General features: G+C 37.7%; 2 protein-coding genes across 5 annotated transcripts in view; one reads left to right on the top strand and one right to left on the bottom strand.

Annotated features, from left to right (window-relative positions):
• Nucleotides 1–1,105: 1,105 nt before the first annotated feature.
• On the top strand, nucleotides 1,106–11,532 carry Mocs2 (molybdenum cofactor synthesis 2). Of its 3 annotated transcripts, XM_021261430.2 has the most exons (8): nucleotides 1,130–1,203; nucleotides 2,233–2,354; nucleotides 3,605–3,749; nucleotides 6,462–6,589; nucleotides 7,171–7,321; nucleotides 8,204–8,327; nucleotides 10,552–10,605; nucleotides 10,696–11,532. In XM_021261430.2, the coding sequence occupies exons 3-8, from the start codon at nucleotides 3,652–3,654 to the stop codon at nucleotides 10,702–10,704; spliced, it is 564 nt and encodes a 187-aa protein (XP_021117089.1). In that variant the 5' UTR covers nucleotides 1,130–1,203; nucleotides 2,233–2,354; nucleotides 3,605–3,651; the 3' UTR covers nucleotides 10,705–11,532. The 3 variants fall into 3 exon arrangements, with proteins under 3 accessions (XP_021117088.1, XP_021117089.1, XP_087045498.1); XM_021261429.2 differs by having other exon boundaries at nucleotides 1,106–1,203; nucleotides 10,552–10,802; XM_087189372.1 differs by lacking the exons at nucleotides 1,130–1,203; nucleotides 2,233–2,354 and having other exon boundaries at nucleotides 3,605–3,745; nucleotides 10,552–10,802.
• Nucleotides 11,533–22,529: 10,997 nt separating this feature from the next.
• Itga2 (integrin subunit alpha 2) overlaps nucleotides 22,530–24,975 on the bottom strand; it is a 93,364-nt gene continuing 90,918 nt past the window's right edge. The window contains exon 30 of one of the 2 annotated variants that reach the window (XM_004848537.3): nucleotides 22,530–24,542. In XM_004848537.3, the coding sequence (XP_004848594.1) occupies nucleotides 24,462–24,542 (81 nt within the window). In that variant the 3' untranslated portion in view covers nucleotides 22,530–24,461. The remainder of the gene's footprint in view (nucleotides 24,543–24,975) is intronic. The other variant, XM_021261432.2, reaches the window with a different exon arrangement.

Below are 24,975 nucleotides of genomic sequence, written 5' to 3'. Positions count from 1 at the left end.
TCCCAGAATTGATTTGTATATTGCGAAGAATTAAAATCTCAAAGTGTGTTTTGTTTTTATCACTAATATCTTTATTACTGAGCCTACTTATTTTTACCACTCTTTTGACTGAGTCAATTTTTTGTCCAAGAAGAATTTTTAAGAAAACTCTTGAGTACTGCACTTTTAATGAGTTTTTGCAGGAAGAGGAGATTCAATCTTTGGCCTTTATAAACATCAGTTTGTGTATCACATTTTGGGTCAGTTTTCAGCCTCAGTCTTTCTAGATATTAGGCAGCACCACCCCCTGGCACTGTAGCCCTCATCCCCCAGCCCTGGAATCTAAAGGCCGCCGTCCTCATTGCTCTGCTTTTCTGTCGTGTGAATTTAATCCTCCATCCTTCATATTCAGCAACTCCCCCAGAGCACGCCTGGGGGTTGGTCGTCCGCTACAGGCTTCCCCTCAGTATCTCCAGTCTCACTGTCACCGCCTCCTTTCTCGCAGGAGGCACTGCCCGGGTGCTAACTACCCGTCCTTCTGTGAACCCACTGGCTGCCCCCATCCCGCTCCGCCCCAGCCTCCCCCAGCTACCCCGCGCACACTCTAATTTATTCTGGTCGCTGAGGAGAACAGTTTAAAGCTCCGCGAGCGATTGGCGGTGCTGGTAACTGGCAGTGCGGACAAACCCCTGAGCAGCTAGAAGTGCAACTGACACAGTTCTGAGACTCTGATAAGGCAGACAAGTCTTAAGGAGCACTAATCATATACTGGGTGGGGGGCGGTAAATAAAAGTGCTTTGACGCCTGAAGGTGAAAAGCGGAAAAGCCTGGCCTCTTCTGCAGGATTATTAGCTAAGCCTCCATTCATAACGCAGGGGGCGAGGGTCCAGGTGAATCATCTGTTCTGCTGCACCACGTCTTCCTTAGGCATGGCCAGGCCAGGTTTTCATTCGTTTCCACACCTACTGCCTTGTTTGGTCTTATCCCGTGACGAACTGGGAGGAAAAACTACGCTTTCCCGCTACAGTCCGCTGCGGGAGGAGTACTGACTGTGGCTGAAGATTAAGAGGGGATGGGACGGAGGTAGTTGTGCGCATGCTCCGTCAGGGCGCGCGGGAGGGGCCCTGACATTTATTTGCGCCTGCGCTCTGGTTCGGGCCGACTCCGCCTCTGCGATTGTAGTTCGGCCTTGGGGTCGCGGGCGGCATGGTACCCAGCTGCCAGGTAAGGGGAGTGTGCCAGCGAACTTACGTGGGTGCCTAGCTTTTCTGGATATGCTTGACACTTCGTCCCTCTGCAGACTTGGCCCTAGTCTACCGACCTTCCTCCTTTCTCCCTTTCGACGCACACCCTCTGTCCCGTGCCTCGGGTCCGGGTCGCCGCCGCCCAGGTGGCCCCTGATTTGGGGACTTTGCTCCCGTTGCCCCAGATTCTGGACCCTCCAGGAACTCCTAAGTGTCCCGGCCCCCGAGATCAGGGGTGGCTCGTTTTTGAAGATCCCCTGACCTTTTCAGGCACCTTTTCTCAAGTTATTCACATTGACGACGATATATTTTTTAATTTTAAGAATGCATTTAAGAATTCTTGCGAAGAAGTGTGCTTCCTCTACAGATTTACAGAGCTTGAATTATTTGCAGACCTGTGATTATTTCGTGGAGAATAAACTGTACTGAATGACAGGCGGTGTGTTTTACTTGGTCGGATCCCTCAGTTATCAGGCTGATTGCACAGGTTTTTCCTAGGATATACTAGTTTATCCACTTGTTTTTTTAAAAGTCAGGTTTTGTATGTTGAGTAACTTAATCCCTGGCGACTGGGTCCAATGTAGTTCTAGACTGGCGTCAAAGATCATCCGGCAGTTGTGAAAACAAGTTATTTGCTGACTTGGCTATTTATCTTGTTTGCATAATTCATCTCTTGGCTCACATTTTGTTCACTGCTTAAGCTTTTAAAAAGTCGCTATAATGTTGTCAATTGAAAGTAGACAACATATTTTCTAAGGAGATATAATTAGGATTATGCACATTTAAATTTGTAAAACTAAAAAGCCTTCATAAATTATTTTGAATTGTGTTTAAAACAAAAAATTTTCAAAAACTGGACTTGTAGATACATTGAAAATTTTTGACTATTTAATTTTCTCTAACATTAAGTTTGTCTTTTATTAAAATAATACATTTGGAAAAAGAAAACAGTGTGGACTGTTAGAAAAGGACTATAAATTATTATTAAAAACACTTTTTTCCCTTTCAGATTGAAGTACTGTATTTTGCAAAAAGTGCTGAAATAGCAGGAGTTCATTCAGAGACCATTTCTGTGCCACAGGAAATAAAAGCATTGCAGCTTTGGAAAGAGATAGAAACTCGACATCCTGGGTAGTTAAAATATTTGTGTAATGCATGTGATAAACACTTATGTAATATAAAAAATAGTTTTTTAATATAAGAAAGAGTTACTAGTTGTATTTTTGGGGGACTACTCCTGAAATACTTCTAGTATTTAGAAATACACAACTCCTTTAGGAGAATAAAAGATAGTTTACTAAAAAGACAGTGAACTTGGATGCTCCCAGATGACATGGTTATATAATTTACAACTATTTTCATAATTTACAAGATATTGAAAATGTAGCTTCTGTATTTATACCATTAAGTGAAATTTTTACACATTCTATTAAAAGTGCATTTTATACTTTTTTATTTCTTTAGAACACTCAAAATAGAAATTCCTAAAGTTAACAGAAAAATGAGTCAAAACAAACCCTAGTTGCTGAACTTGAGTCTTGCAATATTTTCTTTTTTTTTCTTGGTCCTTGAAATTCTGTAATTTTGCTATGCTCATTCCTATTTTGAGACCTTTTTGAAACTAAATATAAGTGACCTATTTGAGGATGTTCTTGAAATATTAATAATGCCACTTAAAGCTGTAGGAATGTTTAACCTGGGACTTCAAGGCTTGATTTGGATTGGGTTGCTCAGGCATAGAATGCTGGCTTAAGCATGTAGCAGGCCCTGGCTTCCATCCATAGCACCCACAGACTGCACAATGTATGTTCAAGGACCCGGGATTTAGCTCAGTTGCACCATGCCTGCCTCTCAAGGCCAAGGTTTCGAGTTTGATCACGGTAGCAAAAAACAAACAAACCCACTGTGTTCAGAAGGAAACTTTAACCTTCTTGATTTCCTCTCTCAAAGTGCTCTAACAGTCAGTGAAACTTGACAGTGCCTCTGTACTGTATTGATTTTCATTTACCTGTAGGAAGACACCTAGCACTGTAGGAACCTTTCTAGCTGTACTTTGTGTGCTTCTATACTTAGACAGAAATCACAGACTGATTTGGTAATTTCTCTTTTCTGTTGACTTAGTTTAAATATTGTCTCCAGTCTGGTTTTGTTTAATTCCCCAAAATACACAACATTCAGTAAAGAATTGTTAAGAGTTTAATGTATTTTTGTAATGAATAAGTGTGTTCTTCAGTGGATATTTACTTTCTGCACAGAAAATGAGTCAATAACTTTGCAGATCATGCTTAAAACAATGATATTTATATAATATCTTTACTTGTAGCTGAAGAGTTTTGAGGTCTGTCACACACTTATTTCTAATCAGACTTTTTCTCCTTCAGATTGGCTGATATTAAAAATCAGGTGATATTTGCTGTTCGTCAAGAGTATGTCGAGCTGGGAGATCAGCTCCTCCAGCTGCAAGCAGGAGACGAAATTGCCATTATCCCCCCAATTAGTGGAGGATAATGCTTTTCAGCCATGTAGGTGAGAGATTTTTTTCTAAACCAGTCTCGTAGAGAGGGATTGTATAGATAACTTGTGTATGGTCTGCTGTTACTGTATATTCTTTGTAAGTCTGTCTGTACCAGTTCTGTACTGATGCAGTAACTCTTTATTGGTTCAGAAAGAATGAGGGATACCTCCTTACCATCTCTGTGTCAACTCTGTTGTACGGATTATAATATTAGTTTGATATATTAATTTTTTATTTAACATTGTTTGAGATCTTATATATGTGTCAGGCACGGTATTAAACTGTGGAGTATTAACATCCACATTTTGCCTGTGAGAAAACTGAAATTCAGAGAAGTTTAAATGTTGGTTTTTGTCACATAGCCAATAAGTGGCAGAGCCACTGAATTCATATTATTGGACTCTGTATTTTCTCACAAACATACTTAGTAAACAGTGGCTTTCTTGCACACAAAGTAATGCAGAAAAATTGCACAGCTAGAAAGTCAGTAGTCCACTGTGCTGGAAAAGAAAGCTTACTATAGTCCATTGTAACTACGTTACAGGTGGTCTCATGACCTAGGCCACGTTTCCATCATTCCAAGCAACTTAGTCCATATTTGAGTATGATAATGTGTAAGAAAATTCTTCATTGGATTTCAAGAGATCATGCTTCTTTTAAGTATAAAGAGATAGAGTGAAATTTATTTTATTGTCAACTAAAGAACAAAATAGATTAAGCCGTCCCTGATTTAAAACAGGTTAGTAATGAAAAACCTTTGATGAGATTTTATCCAAAATTAACAGCAAATACACTCAATAGAAAAATCTTGGTTCCACTAGAAAGAAAAACAAGTCAAGGATGTCTGATTAGCTTTTCATGCACTCCCCCAGCCCACCTTTCCTTTTCCTGGAAAGCAGTGCCTCAGAAAAGAAAGAATAGGTCTGTGTAGCAGATTGACCAGCACGTACACTCTTAGAGATCTTTCTCATGCCCACTATCTGGGAGTAACAGAATCCCTTATTAAATATGGATCTCAGTTTTATTTGAAAACTGTGGCCTTGGTATCATCAGCATGATTTCTGGAGTTTCTCAAATGCTCTTTTTCAGCATTTGGAATTTATTCAGAGAATAGACTGCTGTTAAAGGTATGTGTGTGTGATGGTTGTTGCAGTTCTCAGATTAGAAAGATTACTCAGTGTTGTATATTACTTCAGTGTGCTTGGCTGGATTTGTGTTATAAAATCTTAGAATCTGCCAGCTAGGTTTTGGTATTCTTCTATAGTCAGATGTTGGGAATTCCATGACTTAAAGCTCACAGACCCTATTTGTGTTATGTATGTCTTATTGCAAGAAAAAAGCTTGAAAGACTCTGGGACAAGAAAGAACATGATATGCTCATAAACTATCAGAGCTTGGTTAAAAAGTGACATACAAGTTAGGTGGAGGTGGTGACCTGAAAGAAGCTCAAGTGGCATATACAGTAGGTAAAAAATCCTGGAATCCAGTAGTGTATGAACAATTGTGCTTTTCTTTTCAGTAGTTGGAAGGAAACAGGGAAATGAGCATTGGACTTATTAAGTCTCCTTGATTAGAATTTCAGAACTTTGAAGGAGTCTTTAACTTCTCTGAGCTGTCTTTCAGTTTTCAGTACCAATGAAACCTCCCAGGATTTAGAATTATACTCCTGATGGCCCACAAGGCCCTACCTACTGGTCTGGCCGCAGCCTGCCCTTTCTCCTTTGCTCTCTGTATTTAGGCCTCCTGATATTTGTTCTTTCTTGTCCTAGAGCCTTCACTTTTGCCAGTTCCTCTCTTTGCCTGGGTTCTGTCCCCATTTCTTCATATCCTTATAATCCTCCAGGTCTCAGCTTTAAATACTACCTCTTGAATGAGACCTCTGGGATTCCTTTCTTCTAGCCCCCAAGCTCAGTCTCAGACCCTTGTTTATTTCCATAAAGTATCACCATCTGCAATTCTTCTTTATTGTTTTGTTTCTCCTATCCAAATACAAGCACCTGTGGAGAGGAACTTGTTAAGTATGCACTAATGACCCTTAGTGAGTATATAACATTCTATGAATTAAATGAGAAATGCACAGCAAAAGACTTTGCTCAACACCTGAAACAGGTGTGCAGTTTATTGTTTCCCCTGTTACTTAGTTGGGGTTATGCCAAGTTATAAAAGGAACCTAGTTCCTGTAGAATCTCCACCACTTCTACTCTCCCTCCTTCCTTTTCGGGTAAAGAAAAAGATGGTTCTAGATGTGGGGCTTAGTTATAAAGTGATGTACATGTAGGTAAAGGTGGTAATATCTCATCTGTACCATGATTGGAGATGAGTAGCAATTACAGAATTGAAATAAATGGACACATGAGATTGATTATATTTTAGTGATCAACTAATGTTGAATTCCTTTATATGTAATACCTGATTCATTAGGAATATTTGTGAATAGATTAATTTTGCTAAAATTTTGCAATTGCTTTTTTTTTTCTTTTTGAAACAGAATCTCTCTATGTAGTTCAGGCTGGCCTTGACACTATGTAGCCCAAGCTGGTCTTGAACTTGTGGCAAGCCTCCTGTTTCAGCCCTGTGCTTACAGTTGCTTATGTTTATCATTCACATTAAATCATGCCTCCTAACACATCTGATGGAGAAAAAAATATAAATGGGAATAGCCTACAAATTGAGTGTTTTGCTTCTAGTATTCATGGTAAGTTTAAGTAATGTCTTATTTCTAGGAAAAATATGGACGAAGTTGAAGAGAAATCTAAAGACATAATAAAATGCACTGCTGAGAAACTTTCAGTAGATGAAGTCTCACAGTTGGTGATTTCTCCAGTGTGTGGTGCAGTGTCCTTATTTGTAGGTGAGTTGTAATTTTCACAGCATCTGTTGACTACACAAGACAGTAAAAATTAGCAAGTGATTCCCATTTTCAGTGTTAATTGAGAACTTTAAGATACTGAGGAATAAACCAAGATTACCCAGATAAGTTTAATAGAATTTGTTTTTGTTTTTGTTTTGTTTTAGTAACCTTTTGATTAACCTTTAGTGAGACACAAAAAAGGCATGACAAAAGTCATAGCAAGGAGAGAAAGTTCTGTATTTTCCAAATGTTGAGAAAAAAAAAATGTACTTGAACATAATTCTGGAACATATTTTCCTTTTAAATATCAAATGATAACTATTAGTAAGAAAAGGAATACAGTTTGTTTTGTCATCTGAACGTTTCAGTAAGCTTGCTTAATCAGTGTTTATTTCCTTATCAGTTTTTGGATAATTAGCTTTTGTTTTCTTAGTCAAAGTCTGTTTGGAAATTTTCAAAGTAATTTTTAGACAAGTGTTTGTTTACAATGAAGAATAATCCTTTTTATTCTGTTAGTGTGCTATTTCTAAATTAGGGGAAAATTTTATTTTAATTTTGTGGGTTTTTTTTCTTTTTTTTAGGGACTACAAGAAATAACTTTGAAGGGAAAAAAGTCATTAGTTTAGAATATGAAGCATATATACCAATGGCGGAAAATGAAATCAGAAAAATTTGTAGTGACATTAGGCAGAAATGGCCGGTAAAACACATAGCAGTGTTCCATAGACTTGGGTATGATTTTCTTTACCAATTTGAAAATTAAGTATAGTCGTTTTCCATTTCTGTACAAATGCTGTAATCTTTCTTAGGAATTGTGTGTTACTTGGAGCACAAGGTTTGTGTATCGTTTCTGGTGGGCAGTGGAGATGGCTTCCACTCATTTTCTTTAATGAATGCTTCTTGGGTTATAAATTTGGGAGAGCCTTTGCTGCCTCTCTTGCTGTAGGTAGCACAGTACAAATGTGTAGACTTTCCAGCCCTGGACCTAAGTACCTGTGGGAATGTTTGCTAAAGTCCTTGAGACTTTTTGAGAGTTATTTCATGCTCTGGATTCTTTTTTATGAGTCTGTTAAAAATTTGAAATCATTAAAGTATTTTGCCTTTTTGTACCACTAAAAAGAGTATAAGTCTAGATTTTAAAAGATAGCAATTAAGACAACTTCTGTCATATTATTTTGTTATATCTCTAATTGTATTAATAACCAGTATTTTATTAGTAACCAGTAATTTTATTAATGAGTATTGTCAGTTCTGTTACTTATTACTATTATTTAAAATTCTGTGTTATACTTATCATGCAGTAACTTTGTACCTCTCCGTGCTTGTTTGAATCGAACCTTTGTTGAATCAGCTAAAGGACCCTTTCTTCTTGGTCCTCATCAAAAAGGACTTGTGGTCAGATGCTGACAAATTGGCCACATCAGGTTTGAGATCCACTTGGCTGAATGCAGCTGGGATGATTTTCTGTTTTCTTACTAAGCTGGTTGTTTAAATAAAATAGATCTATAATATAGTCCTGATATATAACTGGATTTTTTTCTCTTGCTTTTCTAGCAGATTCTTTAACATGTGGACTAGGAGGGGATAGTAATTTTTTTCTGTATTTTCTTAAAGCTTGGTTCCAGTGTCAGAAGCAAGCATAATTATTGCTGTGTCCTCAGCCCACAGGGCTGCGTCTCTAGCAGCTGTGAGTTATGCCATTGATACTTTAAAAGCCAAAGTGCCCATATGGAAAAAGGTGAGTTAAGAAAAATATCTCACTTTGCTCTGTGGACATGTTTTTTCTCAGGAGTTCTTAAAGAGTAGAGAATAAGAGTACATGCAGAATTTGTATTCATGGGCATTCCTTAATTACAGAATCTTATTTTCTATATATGTGAAATAGGGCATTTATGTAATATCTTTTTTACAAGTTTGTTAAACATGAAAAATTCATGCCCCCACAGAAGTTATGGCCCAGAGTAGGTCTCAACAGGTGATAACAGTTAGAATTCATAGTCTGGACTGTTGCATTGGTTCATGGATAAAGTCATATCCCTTGAATTAAGAGATCTTTTCAGTTAGAGGGTCTTTCTTTTGGAGAATGGGAATAGCACCTGGCTACTTAGGCAGTGGCTAAAATAGAAATTACTTAAGGTAGAAAAAGTCTTTGACTACTGTTCTTTCTTTTTAGAGAGGAAAAAAAGGGTGAGGAGATATTACTAACTCTTCTAGTTTGTTTTTGTTAATAAGTCAAGACAAATCAAGAACAAATAATCCTCTGATTAAAATAGAGCATTCTGAAGGGTTAAACTCCCCTCATTTTTCCCCTGGTTATTCACATTAGCAGTAGGATTGTTCTGCATTTGTAAACATGTGTAATTATATGTACCAATCCAGAGTTGCCCACAGCATTGCAGCTATTGGGAAAGTAGAGGAATAAGTGAACAGCTCAGAGGATCAGAAGATAAGAGCAGAGGGCAGGGCTTTAAAGGCAGAGTCTGTGTCCTTCCCTGGGCTTCCACCTCAGTCAGTGGGAGAGATGAGCAAGAAAGATGAACCAGGACTCAAGAAATTTGTTGAACAGGCTTTCTGAATAGCACCTGAAACTCCTTAGCTTTCAGGTTTTAGAGGATAGGCTATGGGAAAGAGAATTTAGTGGAGTCATATATAAGGTGGTTTTGCTGTTGATACCTCATGAGGCAGGACCTGAAGAGGGAAAGGTAGGAAGAGCATTCCAAAATGAGCTTCAGGTCTGGGTGTCAGGGACAGCATTCTTTACCAGGGAGAAAAGAATAGACAGCTGGCAAAGTAGCTATGAGAAGATAGCCCCAGAAAATCTGGGACAGGGTAGCAGTTGGGCATATTCTCATTTTTTGTGCTTTGAGAACTAGCTGGGCTATTTGCTTGTCTGTCTGCAGGGAAGCGGGAGAGGTGCAGGTGTTCAGAGATGTGCGTCCCTAGTGTCAAGAGAGAACAGAGCCAGGATCTCATGCAGTGGAGCAAACAAGGGACCAGTGACTTATTCTCATTGGGTGCAGATGGGAGGCCTTTCAGGCCTCAAAAATGCTAAATGGTTATTTTGAGAAAAGGCAGCAAACTCCAGAGAACTCAAAAGCAGTACAGAAATGTATCAGAGAAATTTAACAAAGGCATTGAACTTGTTACAAAAATATCAAAAAGAAAGCCTGGAATTAAAAAAGGACAGTTATATTTGGATTCCTCTCCCTATAGAAGTGGAATCTGGCTAGCATAGGAAGAGAAAGTGATATGTTCTTCTTTTCCCTCTTTTCTACAATTCTCTAAATTCTAGTTCTTCACAGCTACTTTGCCAGCTGTGCTTGGAGATCATCTGAGATAGAGGGATGGTGTGAGTGGGTAAACAGGAACATGCCTCAGGGAGCAGCTCACAGCAGAGTGCAGCCAGGCGTGTTCAAGAACACCTGTGGATGGTCACTTAATTTCACTGCTAATGAAAATATCCTGACTGCCTTTGGAAAAGCATATTTAGTACTGTCAAAGTAGAACCAGAGGTATGTTTGGAAAGAAGAGTATGTTTAGTGACTTTTTATCTACCTCTGTATTACTTAATCCCGCTGTCTCTTGTTCTGGCCCAAATGAAGTTCTTTTTTTTTTCTGTAGTTGTTCCTTGTCTTATTACAGCATCTGGTCATTTCCTTAATTGAAGTTGGAATCCTTATGTGTAGAGAACATATGTATTCATTTTTTTGCTCTCAGTGCCTCATACAGTTGTTGGTACTGACTGGATTATTGAAATGAGCGGACTGAAATAGATGTAAAATTAATTTTCTGATTTATTCAGTGTATTTTCATTTATTAAAATCGTCTCTCTTGGGCTGGGGATTTAGCTCAGTGGTTTCGCCGCCTGCCCTGCAAGAGCAAGGTCCGGAGTTCGATCCCCGGTACCAAAAAAAAAAAAAAATTGTCTCTCTTGAATACCTGTTATTGGTTCTGTTTTTCAGGAAATATATGAAGAATCATCATCATCATGGAAAAGAAACAAAGAATGTTTTTGGGCAAGCAGTGATTAATCACATATTTTAGAGCATTAAATCTTAAATTTAGCAAATTTTCATCTTGATAATCTTTTGATTTTTCTTCTACAGAAAAGATAGTTTCCTGAAGCACAATCTCTTAGGTTTTACCAATGGATCAAGTAGAAGAAAAAAGAAGGAAAAATAAATGGTTTGGGGGATCTAAGAACTAGAGATGGGGAAGAAATGAGATCATTTAACTGTGAGGAAAGATGTCTGTGGTAGACATACCCTTCCATGATTAATTTCTAATTATGACTCAATTCATATTAAAGTGAGGCCTCTCCTCACTAACTTTAACTGTTTCAGGGAGAACTCTTTGTCTGCTAGCCCCAGTGCATTGATAGTGTTATCATCAGGGACGCATTGTAGAAACGTTGGGAGAACTGGAAAGTCACTGTCAGACGATTTCGCTATTGTGTTTGCTATACATTTTCAGAACTTACATATTAAAAAAACCTAACTCCATGATTTAATGATAAACCTAAAATATGGAGACTTCTAATATTTTAGTCTATGATTGTACCATCATACTTGTTGTATTTTATTAGTTATTATCAGTAGACAAGTCAGCATAAAATTGTTAAGAAACTAACAACATTTTTATGTTTAACAACATTTTAATGTTTCAAATTTAACATGACTGTTAAAGGAAATTAGGGAAATTAATATTAGAGAAATTACATGATTTCTAAAGTATTTGAGGGTATTTTTCTGGATACTAATGCAACCTTATCATTAGTGAAGTCATTAAAAACTTTTCTGTAAGATTTTTATACTAAATGATACAGTTTTTGCTTGATCAGCGATATAATCCCTTGATAGATATGATTATATAAGTCTCATACAAAGAACAAGTTATCAGCCTATTGAGGTATATTTGACAAATAAAAATTAAATATATTTAAAGAGTGCCGTGTGGTGTGTGTTATTTTTTTATATTAAATTCTTTTATTGGTACATTGTAGGTATAAAACACAATTACATTTCTCATTGGGAATTGTACCTTTATATAATGCATCTTGGTTCTTATTTTTTCCCCATTCCTAGCCCTCCCGTCACGCCCTCCACCCTTCCCCATTTACAAAGACTTCATTTCCATTTTTTCCATTTCTCAGCATTTTTCCTTTCCCTTCTTTCCTTTCCCCTGCCCCTCCCACTACCCCTACCCCTTTGGACCTTTTCTTCCTATTTTACATTATCGATTATTCATTCTAATCATTGGTACATTTTAGGTATACAATGTAATGACATTCATCATTGGAAATTTGCACCTTTACATAGTCTCTCTTGGTTCTTATTTTTCACCCTTGCCCAGGCCTCCCTTCAACCCCTCCATTCCTCCCTATTTACAAAGATTTTGTTCCTATTTTTCCATTTTCTCATATTAATCCCATTCCCTTCTATCCTTTCCCCTAGCCCTCCCACTTCCTTCCCCTTTGCCCGTTTTCTTCCTATTTCACATTACCTATTATACATTTAGTACTTATTTACACTTTCAGTTTCTCACACCAGAGAAACTATTTGGAATTTATTCATGTGTGTCCTATTTATTTGACTTAAGAGTATCAGCTCAATGTGTATCCACTTAGCTATAAATGTCTCTAATTTCTCATTTTTTATGGCTGAGTAGTACTGCATTTTATTTTTAGAAACCCACATTTTCTTTTTCCTGTCTTCAGTTGATGGGCATTTGGGACGTTTCCAAGTTTTAGCTATCACAAACTGTGCTGCTCTGAACATGGGTGCACATATATCACTGTGGTATGATTCTTTTAATTCTTTGGGGAAGATCCCCAGCAGTGAAATAGCGGGGTCAAATGGGACTTCCAGTCCTAGTTCTTTGAGGTATCTCCATACAGATTTCCATAGTGGTTGCATCAGTCTACACTCCCACCAGCAGTGGAGCAGGGTTCCTCTTTCCCCACAGCCCTGCCAGCATTTGTTATTGGTGGATTTCATGATAGCAGCCATTCTTTCTGGAGTGAAGTGGAATCTCAGCGTTGTTTTCATTTACATCTCTCGAATGACCAGTGATGTGGAACATTTTTTCATGTATTTATTTGCTATTTCTACTTCTTTGTGTGAGAAATGTCTGTTCATTTCAGATGCCCATTTTCGGATTGGGTCTTTAAATTTGGGAGGTCTGATCTTTTTAAGTTCTTTATAGATTTGAGATAGTAGACCTTTGTCTGAGGAAGAGCAGGTGAAGATTTTTTCCCACATTGTGGGTTGTCTCTTCACAGTGCTGGTGGTTTCTCTTGCTGTGCAGAAGCCTTTTAATAAGAAGAGATCCCATTTGTTGATTGTCTGTGCTAGTTCACAGGCAACTGAGGTTTTGTTCATAAAATCTTTTCCTACACCAATGTCTTCAAGGGTTCTACCTAACCTCTGTTCCAACTGGTTCAGAGTTTCTATTTTAATATTTAGATCTTTAATCCATTTTGATTTTAGTTTAGTGCATGGTGAGAGATACAGGTCTAGTTTTAATCTTTGGCAAGTTGAAGCCCAATTTTTCCAGCACCATTTATAAAAGAGGCTACCTTTCCTTCAGTGAGGGTGTTTGGCTCCTTTATTGAAGATGAGATGGCTGAGTGTGTCTGGCATTGTTTCTGCATCTTCTAATCTGTTCCACTGGTCCTCAAGTCTGTTTCTTTGCCAGTACCATGCTGTTTTTATCACAGTAGCTTTGTAGTATAGTTGCAGGTTGGGGATTGTGATACCCCCTGCCATGTCTCTGTTAACTAAAATTCCTTTTGCTATTCTGGGTCTCTTCTTGTTCCAAATGAATTTTTGGATTGTATTCTCGAGGTCTATGAAGTATGCTGCTGGGATCTCAATTGGAATTGCATGAAATCTATATAGCAGTTTTGGAAGTATGGCCATTTTCACTATATTAATCCTTCCTGCCCAGGAGCAGGGGATGTCTGTCCATTATCTGATATCATCTTCAATCTCTCTTTTCAGAGTGCCATAGTTTTCAGAGAAGAGGTCTTTGATTTCTTTTGTTAGGTTGATTCTTAGGTATTTCAGTTTTATGGATGCTATTGTGAAAGGAATTATTTGCCCTATTTCTCAGTGAGTCTGTCATTGGTGTAGAGGAAAGCTATTGATTTTTGTGTATTGACCTTGTAACCAGCTACTCTACTGAATTTGGTTATTAAGTCTAGAAGACTTTTGGTGGAGTTCTTGGGGTCTTCTATATAGAGTATCAAGTCATATGCAAATAATGACAATTTGACTTCTTCATTACCTATGTTTATTCCTTTTATTTCTCTCTTTTGTCTAATTGCCATGGCTAATGTTTCCAGAACTCTATTGAACAAGAGTGGTGATAGTGGACATCCTTGTCTTGTTCCTGATTTTAGTGTGAAGGATTTCAGTTTTTGACCATTTAGTATGATATTGGCTGTTGGTTTTTCATAGATGGCTTTTATCAGATTGAGGTAGAGACCAGCTATTCCATTTTTTTGCAGGGTTTTTATCATAAATGCATGTTGGATTTTGTCAAATACTTTTTCTGCATCTATGGAGATAATCATATGGTTTTTGTCCTTGGGTCTATTGATATAGTGTATTACATTGATTGATTTTCGTATATTGAACCATCCCTGCATCCTTGGGATGAATCCCATTTGATCAGGGTGTATGATCTTCTTGATGATCTTCTGCATTCTGTTTGTCATTATCTTATTAAGGATTTTTGCATCTGTGTTCATTAGTGAGATTGACCTGTAGTTCTCTTTTTCAGTTGGGTCTTTCTCTGCTTTGGGGATCAAGGTGATGCTTGCTTCCAGGAATGAATTTGAGAGTATTGCTTCCCTTTCAATTTCATTGAAGAGTTTAAACAGTAGTGGCAGGAGTTCCTCTCTAAATGTCTTGTAGAATTCAGCAGTGAAACCATCAGGGCCTGGGTTTTTCTTAGTTGGTAAGTTTTTAATTACATTTTCAATTTCATTGGTTGATATTGGGTTGTTCAGAATTTTTGGTCTTCTTTGTTCAACTTTGGTAATTCATATGTATCTAGGAATCTGTCCATTTCTTCTGTGCTGTCCATCTTATTGGCGTATAGTTTCTGGAAGTAGGTATTGATGATCCTCTGGATTTCTGCTGTTTCTGTTGTGATTTCACCCTTTTCATTCCTAATTGCATGGATTTGGGCCTTTGCTTTCCTTTTCCTGACAAGGTTGGCTAAAGGTTTGTCAATTTTGTCGATTCTTTTGAAGAACCAACTCTTGGCTTCATTGATTTTTTGTATCGTTCTCTTAGTCTCCATTGCATTGATTTCTCCTCTGATATTTATAATTTCCTCCCTTGTATGAGCCTTGGGTTTTTCCTGCTCTTCTTTTTCTAGAAGCTTGAGGTTCAGCATCAGGTTGTTTAATTGGGCTCGTTCTGTTTTCCTAATATGTGTATTCACTGCTATGAATTTCCCTCATAAGACTGCTTTCATTGTGTCCCATAGATTCCGATATGATGTATTGTCATTGTGACTTAATTGTAGGAACTGTCTGATTTCTTCTTTAATTTTCTCTGTGACCCATTGGTTATTCAGAAGTGTGTTGTTCAGTTTCCACATGTTTTTGAAATTTTTTGAGTTTCTTTTGCTATGGATCTCCAATTTCATCACACTATGGTCTGATAATATACAGGGGATAACTTAAATTCCTTTGCACTTCCTTAAATATGTTCTATGTGTGAGTATGTGGTCTATTTTTGAGAATGACCCATGTGCAGCTGAGAAGAATGTGTATTCTGATTTTGTGGGGTGGAAGACTCTGTAAACATCTGTTAAGTTCATTTGTTCAAGAGTTCAATTGAATTCTAGTATTTCATTACTTATTTTTTGTCTAGTTGATCTATCTGTGACAGTGGGGTGTTGAGGACCCCCACTACAATTGTATTAGTGCATATAAGACTTTTCATGTCCGTTAGTATTTGTTTTATATAGTTGGGTGCACTAGTGTTTGGTGCATAGATATTTATGATTATCATCTCTTCTTCTTGGATTGTTCCCTTTACAAGGATGTAGTGTCCTTCTTCATCTCTCTTCATCAGTGTTGGTTTGAAATCTACTTGATCTGCCAAGAGGATAGCTACTCCTGCTTTTTGTGGGTTCCCATCACATGGAGTATTGTTTTCCACCCTTTAACTTTCAGTCTATGAGTTTCCTTTAGAATGAAGTGTGTTTCTTGTATGCAGAATATTGTTGGATTTTGCTTCTTGACCCATTCTGCCAGTCTATTTCTTTGAATTGGTGAATTGAGACCATTAACGTTGATGGTTATAACTGAAATGTATTGACTTGTCATTGCCATGACTTTTTCTTTTTGTTGGGTTCTCCCCCTTTACATTTAATTTCTTGTCATGCCAGATGGGTTCATTCTGCTTTGCCTCCTGGGGTTGTGATCCTCAATGTGTGTTCCTAGGATATTGTGTAAAATTCTTTGGAGTGCTGGTTTGGTATTCATGAAGTTCCTAAGGTGCTCTTTTTCATGAAAGTATCTTATTTCTCCATCCATTTTGAAAGATAGTTTTGCAGGGTACATCAATCTGGGTTGGAGGCTGTTTTCTTTTAGGGCTTGGAATATGTCACTCCAAGCTCTTCTTGCCTTGATGGTTTGTGTTGAGAAGTCTGCTGTGATTCTGATGGGCTTTCCTTTGTATGTGATTTGTTTCTTTGCTCTGACTGCTTGGAGAACTTTGTTCTTCTGTTGTGTTTCCGGAATCTTAACAATTATATGCCTATGTGTAGATTTTTTTTGATCAAGGCTATTTGGAGTCCTATATGCCTCACTTATCTGTATGTCAAGCTCTTTTCCCCTTCTTGGGAAGTTTTCTGCCATTATTTCTGTGAAGAGATTTTTTATGTCATCTCCACTCTCTCCTGTTTCTTCATTGAGCCCAATCAGTCTTATGTTATTCTTTTCTGCATCATCTAGCAGCTGCTGGAGTGATTTCTCATGTTCCTTTATAATTTTGAAGCAATTTCTCTTTTCTGGTCACTAATTGCAATCTTATCTTCTATATCTGAAATTCTGTCCTCCCATTGGCTCATTCTGCTGTGTAGACTTTCAATGGAGTTTTTCATGTCCTGGTAATCTATTTGCATCTGTTTTATGGATTCCATTTGTTTCTTATGTTGAGATTCCATCATATTCCTGAGCTCCTCTCTAGATTTATTAATCATGCCCTGCACTAGGGGCACAAGCACAAGTTCTCCTGTTATCTGAGAAATTATTTCTGATTTCATTTTTTCCAGATCCCCTTTTGTTGCCAGTTCAGTGGGTCCAGGTGGTTGAGTATCAGAGTGTTCCATCTCATTTCCCTTTGGGGTTGCTGTAGGTGATCTGCACGGCTGGTTTTGAGACTTATTTACGTGTTTTCTCATTTCGACTGGGGTGGGGGGCTATTAGCCCTTGCACAGATTACCTCCTCTGAGCTGGGAGAGGTGGGACAGGGGCCAGGAGCAGCAGTAGGAATGGTGACCCAAAAGCCCTTTCCTGTGGGCTGGGAGCAGCGGGAGGGATGGTGGCCTGGAAGCCCCTTCCTCTGGGCCAGGAGCAGTGGGACAGAAGGTGGCCCAAAAGCCCTTTCCTCTGGGCTGGGAGCAGCAGGAGGGATGGTGACCAGGAAGCCCCTTCCTCTGGACCAGGAGCAGTGGGATAGAGGCTCAGAAGCCTCTGTCTCTGGGCCAGGAGCAGCGGGACTCAGTACCTTGGTCTGGTGGTCTGGTGTCCTCTGCGTCTTTGTAGTGTGGAACCAGGTGGCTGCCTGTCTGCAGCAGGGTGACTGGGCGTCCTCCGCGCGACTTGGGACCTGGGCAGGGCTTGCACAGACCTGCCTGTCTAGAGCAGGCTGATTTGGCATGTTCTGTGTGACTCAGGACCTCAGTAGGGTGCGGGCAGACCTGCCTGTCTGCAGCGGTGTGATTCGGAGTCTTCCGCGCGACTCTCATGTGGTGTTTTGAAACCAGGATTCAAAGGGACAAAGTACAAGAGTCTGAGTAAATTAAAGGTAAGATAAACCTCGAGGGAGGTTAGCGTACAGAAGAGAAAGGATTAATAAAATCTGCAGATGACCAGAAACCTGGTAAGCAGCAGGAATACTGCATTTTTGCACATCCTATGTCCCTTTGCCCTTTCACGCACGCTTATGACAAAAAGCTGTATGTAAGTGTTTAGATTCAGGCACTTCCTTGGTGTCCTTGCTGCCTCATCTCGTGGGCTTTCCTTTGTTCTTTCTAATAAATTACTACCCCATACCATTCCCACTGCTTCCTGTCCTGTCCTGTTATTCTTTGTCACCCTGAAAACAAAAACCCAGAGGGATCTAGTTACATCTTAAACAATATTTGTATTGTGAAGTGCTTAACAGAATCCAGGTAATTAACATACTTATTGTCTCATGTAGTACTTCGTTGTTTTAGGGTGAGAATACTGAAAGTATATATTTTTTGAGCAGATATCAAGTATACACATATAATTCTTAAAAGTAATAAAATATTTGCATAATTTGGATGATTGGCATCACAAAGTTAGTATTGTATATTTAGAACAAAAACTAAATTTTTAGACTTGAAAGTTGTTTCTATGATAAACCTAGTAATTCTGTTTACCTAATGAAAACATTTTTTTACTTGCAGAATTCAACAAATATTTATTGGTTGCCTGTTCTGTGTTGAACAGTCATGGTTGTCTTCCAGGCTTAAATACAGTGAGGAAGATTGTGCATCCTGTCTCTGACTGGGAGCTACAGTACAGCCATGTTGGTTTTAGGAATGTCCCGATTCCTTGGGGGTCTGTCCCTTAGCCAGAGGGGCTGGGGCAGAAGAGCTAGAATGGAACATCTTGAAAGATTTTCGTGCACTGCACTGGTCTAAAGCAGGATCTTCATTAATTCTCACTTTCTTTGGAGTCACTGAGTTATTTAGTAGTTGAGATATTAAGAACTGGCATCATTCTGATATGAAGCCTTTGCTACTTGTCTACCCAAGTAATCGGAGAAGTAACCTAAAAAAAATAAATGAATGAATGAATGAATAATCAGCCTTTAAGCAGATTGCTTGCAAGTTCTTAAAGGCACTTTGGACTTGTGACTGAACTTTTAGTATGGTTGCCAGAAAGAGTTCACTTAAGTAGGAAATTCATAGTTATGCTTCAAGCATTTTTGAACAGGTAGCAAGATGGAAAAGGTTTTGTCATTTTCAAATGAGAGTAACAGCAGATGTTCAATGAGTGAAATATTCTATAGATATTTTTGTCTTTTCGATATGTTTAGAGTCAATATATTTCCAGGTTTTTTTATAAAATGGTAATTAACAATTCAATACTTTGGGTCTTGGTTTCAGATTCCTGGAAATGGATGTATTAGAGAATTAGGAAAGAGATCTCTGGACAGAACTTGAATTTAGATACTTATTCCACCACCCCTTCCCATCCATGTGGACAGCATGCTCCCTGGGCCTGCTGCCCTCTTCCCTCTCCAGCCTACATTATTCATTGTACTACTTTGACCTTTCTCGGAGCTAATTATATCCTGGGACCTCATTGCTTGCTGCAGCCTGCAGTCCCTCACCTCTTGTCTCCTTCCAGGCATGCTGCTTTGCTGTGCCAGGTGATGGCAGCCTACTCCTGCCTTTGACAGCCTTCATCTATCTGTCTTTCAGACACTCCCAGGGAGTCCTTCCTCTTTCAGTCTCTGATTAAATGTTACCTTCTCTCACTGCTCTATCTAAAACTGGAATGCTGCATCGTTAACCTGCCTTATATTTTGTTGTGGTTCTTAGTGCTTGATGTACTAGATATCCCCACTTAAATATTTGCTGAATGAATACCAGTGCTGCTGGTGTACCAGTTGTGTCCCAAAATAAACACACTTGACGTGTGCAGCTGTAGCACTTACAGATGTGAAAAAGCATCTGGCTAAGTAAATGATTCACAAGCACAACTTGGGTCTTCCATTCCTTCTCCACTTCCATCCTATGACATTTACTGAACTTTAAGTATGTTCTTAAAGGTATTATTGATTTATGTGCTGCAGTTAGGAGGATCATCCAGCAGAGGGCGGTAGAGTCAGGGCTATAGTAAGAACAGTTTTTTTTTTCATAGACTAAAAAGTTTAGCAGCAGTTTTCTTCAAAATAAGTCTGGCATAGATCTTAAAGAAAATTGAACCCAAATTTTGTCCAAAATCTTTAACTGGTGACTCAGTTTAAAATATTTATAGATTATGATGAGCGGGATTTTTAAAATGCTTAATATAAAATTTTTAAAAAATGAATTGCCTGTAAAAAGTGAGTAAACAATTATTTTCCAATTACCTACATAGCATTGGTGGTATAGTGGTGAGCAGAGCTGCCTTCCAATTAACTACATGGAACAAAATGATAGCTTTAATACAATTGCTTAGCAGCATTTCCTAACTTGCTCTGTGAAAACAAAACAACTGATCTCTTTTTCTCCAACATTTCCCCCCATATTGGAGCATGAACCCAAGGTCTTTACACTGAGCTAGCTCTCTCTCTCCCTAGCTCACGCTCTCTCTCTCTCTCTTTTTTTTTAATGTTGAGACAGGGTCTCACTAAGTTATTAAGTTGCTCAGGCTGGGCTGGAATTTGCAATCTTCTTGCCTTAGCCTCTTAAGGTTTCCCATCTCCAAATTATATTTTAATGTGAGATACATACCAAATACACTTACAGGTGATTGTTGCCCTAATGAGATGTTTCACTACACTGAGATCTACAAGAAGGCACAAGAGAGCATGCCTGATGCAGGAGGCGATGTTGGTGGATTGACATTAACTTTGGAGTAGTCTGCCATCCATACACTGATGAGTGTCTGGATCTGATATACATCTTTTAATTCTTCAGTGTATTCATTTCAGCACATTTAACTTTTAAAATATTTAGGCCCCCTGTTTATTATTACATTTTTTTAAAAAAAAACCTATGTTTATTAACTATGCATCTGCATCTTGTAGCAGTTTGCCTAATATTTTTTTTCTTACCAGACCAATTCTATGGATATTTACATCCTTAATCCTCTGAAATTGAATCTTAAATGTGTTCTGAAGCCAAATAAAGCCATTAGAAGATGCATATAGTGAAATGCATAACTAGTAAAAATCCACACCCAAAGAAAATAGCTTTATTTTCAAAACAATTTTAACTCAATGTGGTATGAAAAGAGTGGTTTACACTTAAAGAAAAATTTTGTTTGGTTCTTATGCTGTGATATTAAGAAAGCTATTAGTTTGGTTTGATTACTATTCCAAATTAATTTTTATTCCTTAGAAATCAAATGAGTTGTGCAACTTGATATACAGACATAGATACATTCATTTTTATAGTTTTAATGGAGAGGAAAAGAGACAAAACACATAAAAAAAGCAAATTTGATAGACCTGTGCATTATTTATGAAGGAAACAAGACAATTTCTTTTTTAAAAAATACATAGTTTCTAACACAGTTTGCAATATATATACATTTATATTATGACTTCATCTTCTAAAATAAATCAAGTACATGTGATTATATATTTACATGATGGCTACATTTTTATTCTTTAAAATTATAAGTAGTTAATATTTTCATTTGTTTCACACTTTGCCCTCATATTTATCTTTCACCTCCAGATAGTTAAGTTAATCTTTCAAATGGATTAAAATGGTTATGCCCATTTTATGTACATGAAGGACATAATCCTAAAAAGTTTATGATTATTTTATGTGTACTAACTGAAATATCAAAGAAGTTAATATCAGAAGCCTAAGTTTAATCCTGCCTTTTAATGGTGTCTTAATTTATAAGATTTTTATATATTGGGTGATAGTTTTATCAGGATAAATATAGTAAAAATTACACCTTTTACAATAATTTTCAGTGTTACTACATGACATAATTGGCTTTAATTTTCTTTGCTCTTCACAGTTAATAACTTTCACTATTTTATGAAAATGACTGCTAGCTAGAAAAAAGTACATTAAGAATTATTAATTTTTTGCTAAAATAAGTAATGCAAAATTTTCAGTCTCAGTGCTATGTCTTCATCAAGCTATGTCACTATTTTTTTAAGGCTTGTATGGTAGCCATGCCTGAAGCAACCAATACATTTATATCATATTCTATACACCTTGTCTGTATACCATTTATGAAATGGAAATTATATGTTTAAAGCCCTGTACTCACTTTTAAAACAAAAGTGTGGTTGGATAAGACACATAACTTGAAAAAATGTATACCCTCTCCCTTTAATTTTTTTGTACAAATACTTGACTTTGCTTAAAAGTGCTTGAGAAATACTCCTGCTGGGAGTCATTTGGTAATGTGTGGAGGTATTTATGATTGTCACGACTGAGGAAGAGTATGTTACCTGGCATCCATTAGATAGAGGCCAGGGATGCTGTTAGACAACATTCTACCCACTCCCCCAAGAAAGCCACCTGACCCAAAATGGCAGTAATGCCAAAGTTGGAAAACCCAACCCTAGTGTGATAAATGCTTAGGAAATAAGTGACTAACTCTTTAGCTGGAGTAATCCAACTGCTCCATGGAAACAGTGTAATACAGGAAGATTGTGCCAAGGATAGAGATCTCAAGCACAATGCGTGAAGTATGTGACCTGAGTTTACTACTTAATCTAAGGAAGGTGAGGCAGAATAAAATGTGTTTGGTAAAGTACACTGAAAAACTAGCAGTAGTTACACAGTTTATTAAATATTCTTTTATCAACATAATGACTAGTCTCTCCACCTTTTTTTTTTTCCTAATAAAAATTTTGTTGGAATGAAACTGAATCCACAGCTGTTAAAAGAATTGGGCTCTGGGTCACCTAACTAGAGAAAATACCACGCTGTTTTTGTTATAAATCCTGATTTTATGGCTAGTTCTTTTGTTCTTTTTTCTCGTCTTGCTTTCTCCAGATAGCTCTGTGTGGTCCCTCAGGGGCCAGGCCAGCACCACAGTCAGGTCCAGCCATACACACATGGGCAAATTCCTGTTTTCTGATATCTTCTCTGTCACATTCTAGGAGGATTTGTCTATTTGTACTATAGGAAATCCAGATCGTGAACTTTTAAAACTAAAAGCATCCCTCCTGAGCTTCAACCTCGTTTCCCCATTTTTATAATGAAGACACTGAAGTGCATAGAACTTGAGGACTTGTCCAAAAAGCTTTAGGTACGTAGTGTCCAGCATGAAATGACCCTTATTGCCCTTGCCCATGCCCTTTTCCTCAGAGTTATCCCCAGAGAATGTGTGGGCTCAGGAATGGAGAAAAAGAAGTAAGAAATTGTGTGTCCCTCAAAATGCTGTCTACTTACAACTTGTCAAAATGCAACTTATGGGCCCCATCCCAATCTGACCAAATAATCTCAGGAGTTGGAGCAGAAGAATTGATCTTTTAAACAAACTTGCCCAGGTGAAATTCAGTCTTCTAGAAACAAGCACAGAAGATGCACCTGCTAGTTTCATGGTTTCAGATGCCTCGTCCATAATTTCTTACAAATTTCTGAGATATTTTACTTTATCCTGTCTATACCTTCTGAAATTCCAACATTGACATTCACCTAGTCTTTACTTATTTAGCAATAAGCAAAAGTAGCCTCCTGAAGATAAAGAGTTTAATATAGTAATCCACACAGGTGTGTGAATTAGGTGGCTTTTCATCCCAACACCTCCCAGGGTGTGGGAGATTTGGATGAAGGGTAAAGGAAGGAAGATAACTGGACCACTGGAGAAGAAGGCAGGCTATGGGGGCTTCTGTCACACACGAGCACCAGGACCGTAAGAGAGTGGTTCAGTAAGGGAGCAGAAAGGTTGCAAAGAATTCACTCATCTTTTAAAAAATCACCAAATTTCTGCTAGCCAGCGAATCAAGTCCTAGAAGAGACCTGCTGTGCACCATTAAAGGAAGTTCCTTTCTTCTTCTCCGGGATTCTAGCGGATCAGATTTTACCATATATTGGTTATACTATGGGTTATAAGTAAAATTTTGTTCCTTAGCTTCTAAACTGCCCCTCTCCAACTTAAGTGGAGATTTCTTTAATAGGAAGTATTCTTAGTAGGAGGTATTATCTAAGCTGCTTCCAGTTATTAATCATGTTTTGACAATTATAGCAAGGTAGGCATCTGAAGAGGCAGCTGAGGGCAAAAGAACCAACAGCAAATTTTACCTAGTTTATAAATAAAATCACTTAAAGGTACACTCTGTTGCAACTTTGAATGAACAGCATAAACTGAAAAACAACCTGTGCTAGTTTTGTCCACTCTTGTTAACATTGCTCATAATAATTTTATATATATGTGGAAATATCCAGCATAATATATAATGCATATCATATATAATATGCATTATATAATATAATTTGTATTATAAATAAACAGTATGATACATATTATAAAACAATATGTATATGTTATACATAATTATATGTGATATATATTAATGTATAGTATTATCACATATATTCTTTTGTTTTTGCTGTTTAAATCAATCATTTTAAAGAAAGAATTCCCCACTCTCAAAATTTAAGACTTGCATACCTGGAAGCATTTTATGTTTCCAACACAGTACAATACAATGCAAACTGTACCAGCCAGTTTAAGGATTACTTTTTTTCTTCTCTGTAAAAAATAAGTTTTTTGTTCTTTTTACTTCTAATCCTCACTCACAATTTCTTCATTGGAAACTGACAGCAGTTTCTCTTAAAATATCAGGCTAATCTACCTATTACATTATTTAAAAACTTAGACTTTAAAAAAAGATCCATTTGTGACAATAGCAGACCCTGGCCGGGATGCTGACAGTTCCCACTGAGGTAGAGTTTGCCAGGTGGCTCAGCTGTTGAGTTCTGTGGTCTCATCCATCTCATCTGGATTTTTCACCATTTGTTCATATTTTCTTTTGAAGAAGCCGAGCTGTGAAGATGATGATATAAAATGTTACCACCCTTTGTGTATGATAATTATCCTACTTTGAGCATTGCTCAGTGAGTACATATATCATGTGCAGTCATATCACACTGCACCCCATACATGTGCACAATTGAAAAATGATGTTATCACCATGACTTATTTGGTATGATGACTGACCCTCTTTGCTGCCCACTGTTTCTAAGACATCTTTGAGAATCCCTGAGGTTCTGGAGAGAGTCATGTGCAGACTGTTGAACCTTTATCTGTCACTCTTTTAGAGAGGAAATTTATATCCAGAGAGTTCAAAATTGCATAAAGATAAATTCTTGCCTTTTTTTTTTTAAACAGTGTTGGGGATTGAACCTTGGGTTTCACAATACTAAGTAAGTACTCTACCACTAAGCTACATTCCTACATCTTAATTCATTTTGAGACA

The sequence above is a fragment of the Heterocephalus glaber genome, unplaced genomic scaffold (assembly GCF_053883595.1).
Source record: "Heterocephalus glaber isolate CG9 unplaced genomic scaffold, H.glaber_assembly_v1.0 deba00001538, whole genome shotgun sequence".
NCBI lineage: Eukaryota > Metazoa > Chordata > Mammalia > Rodentia > Bathyergidae > Heterocephalus > Heterocephalus glaber.
Note: the sequence above shows the minus strand (reverse complement) of the source record. Positions and strands in the feature narration are given on the sequence as shown.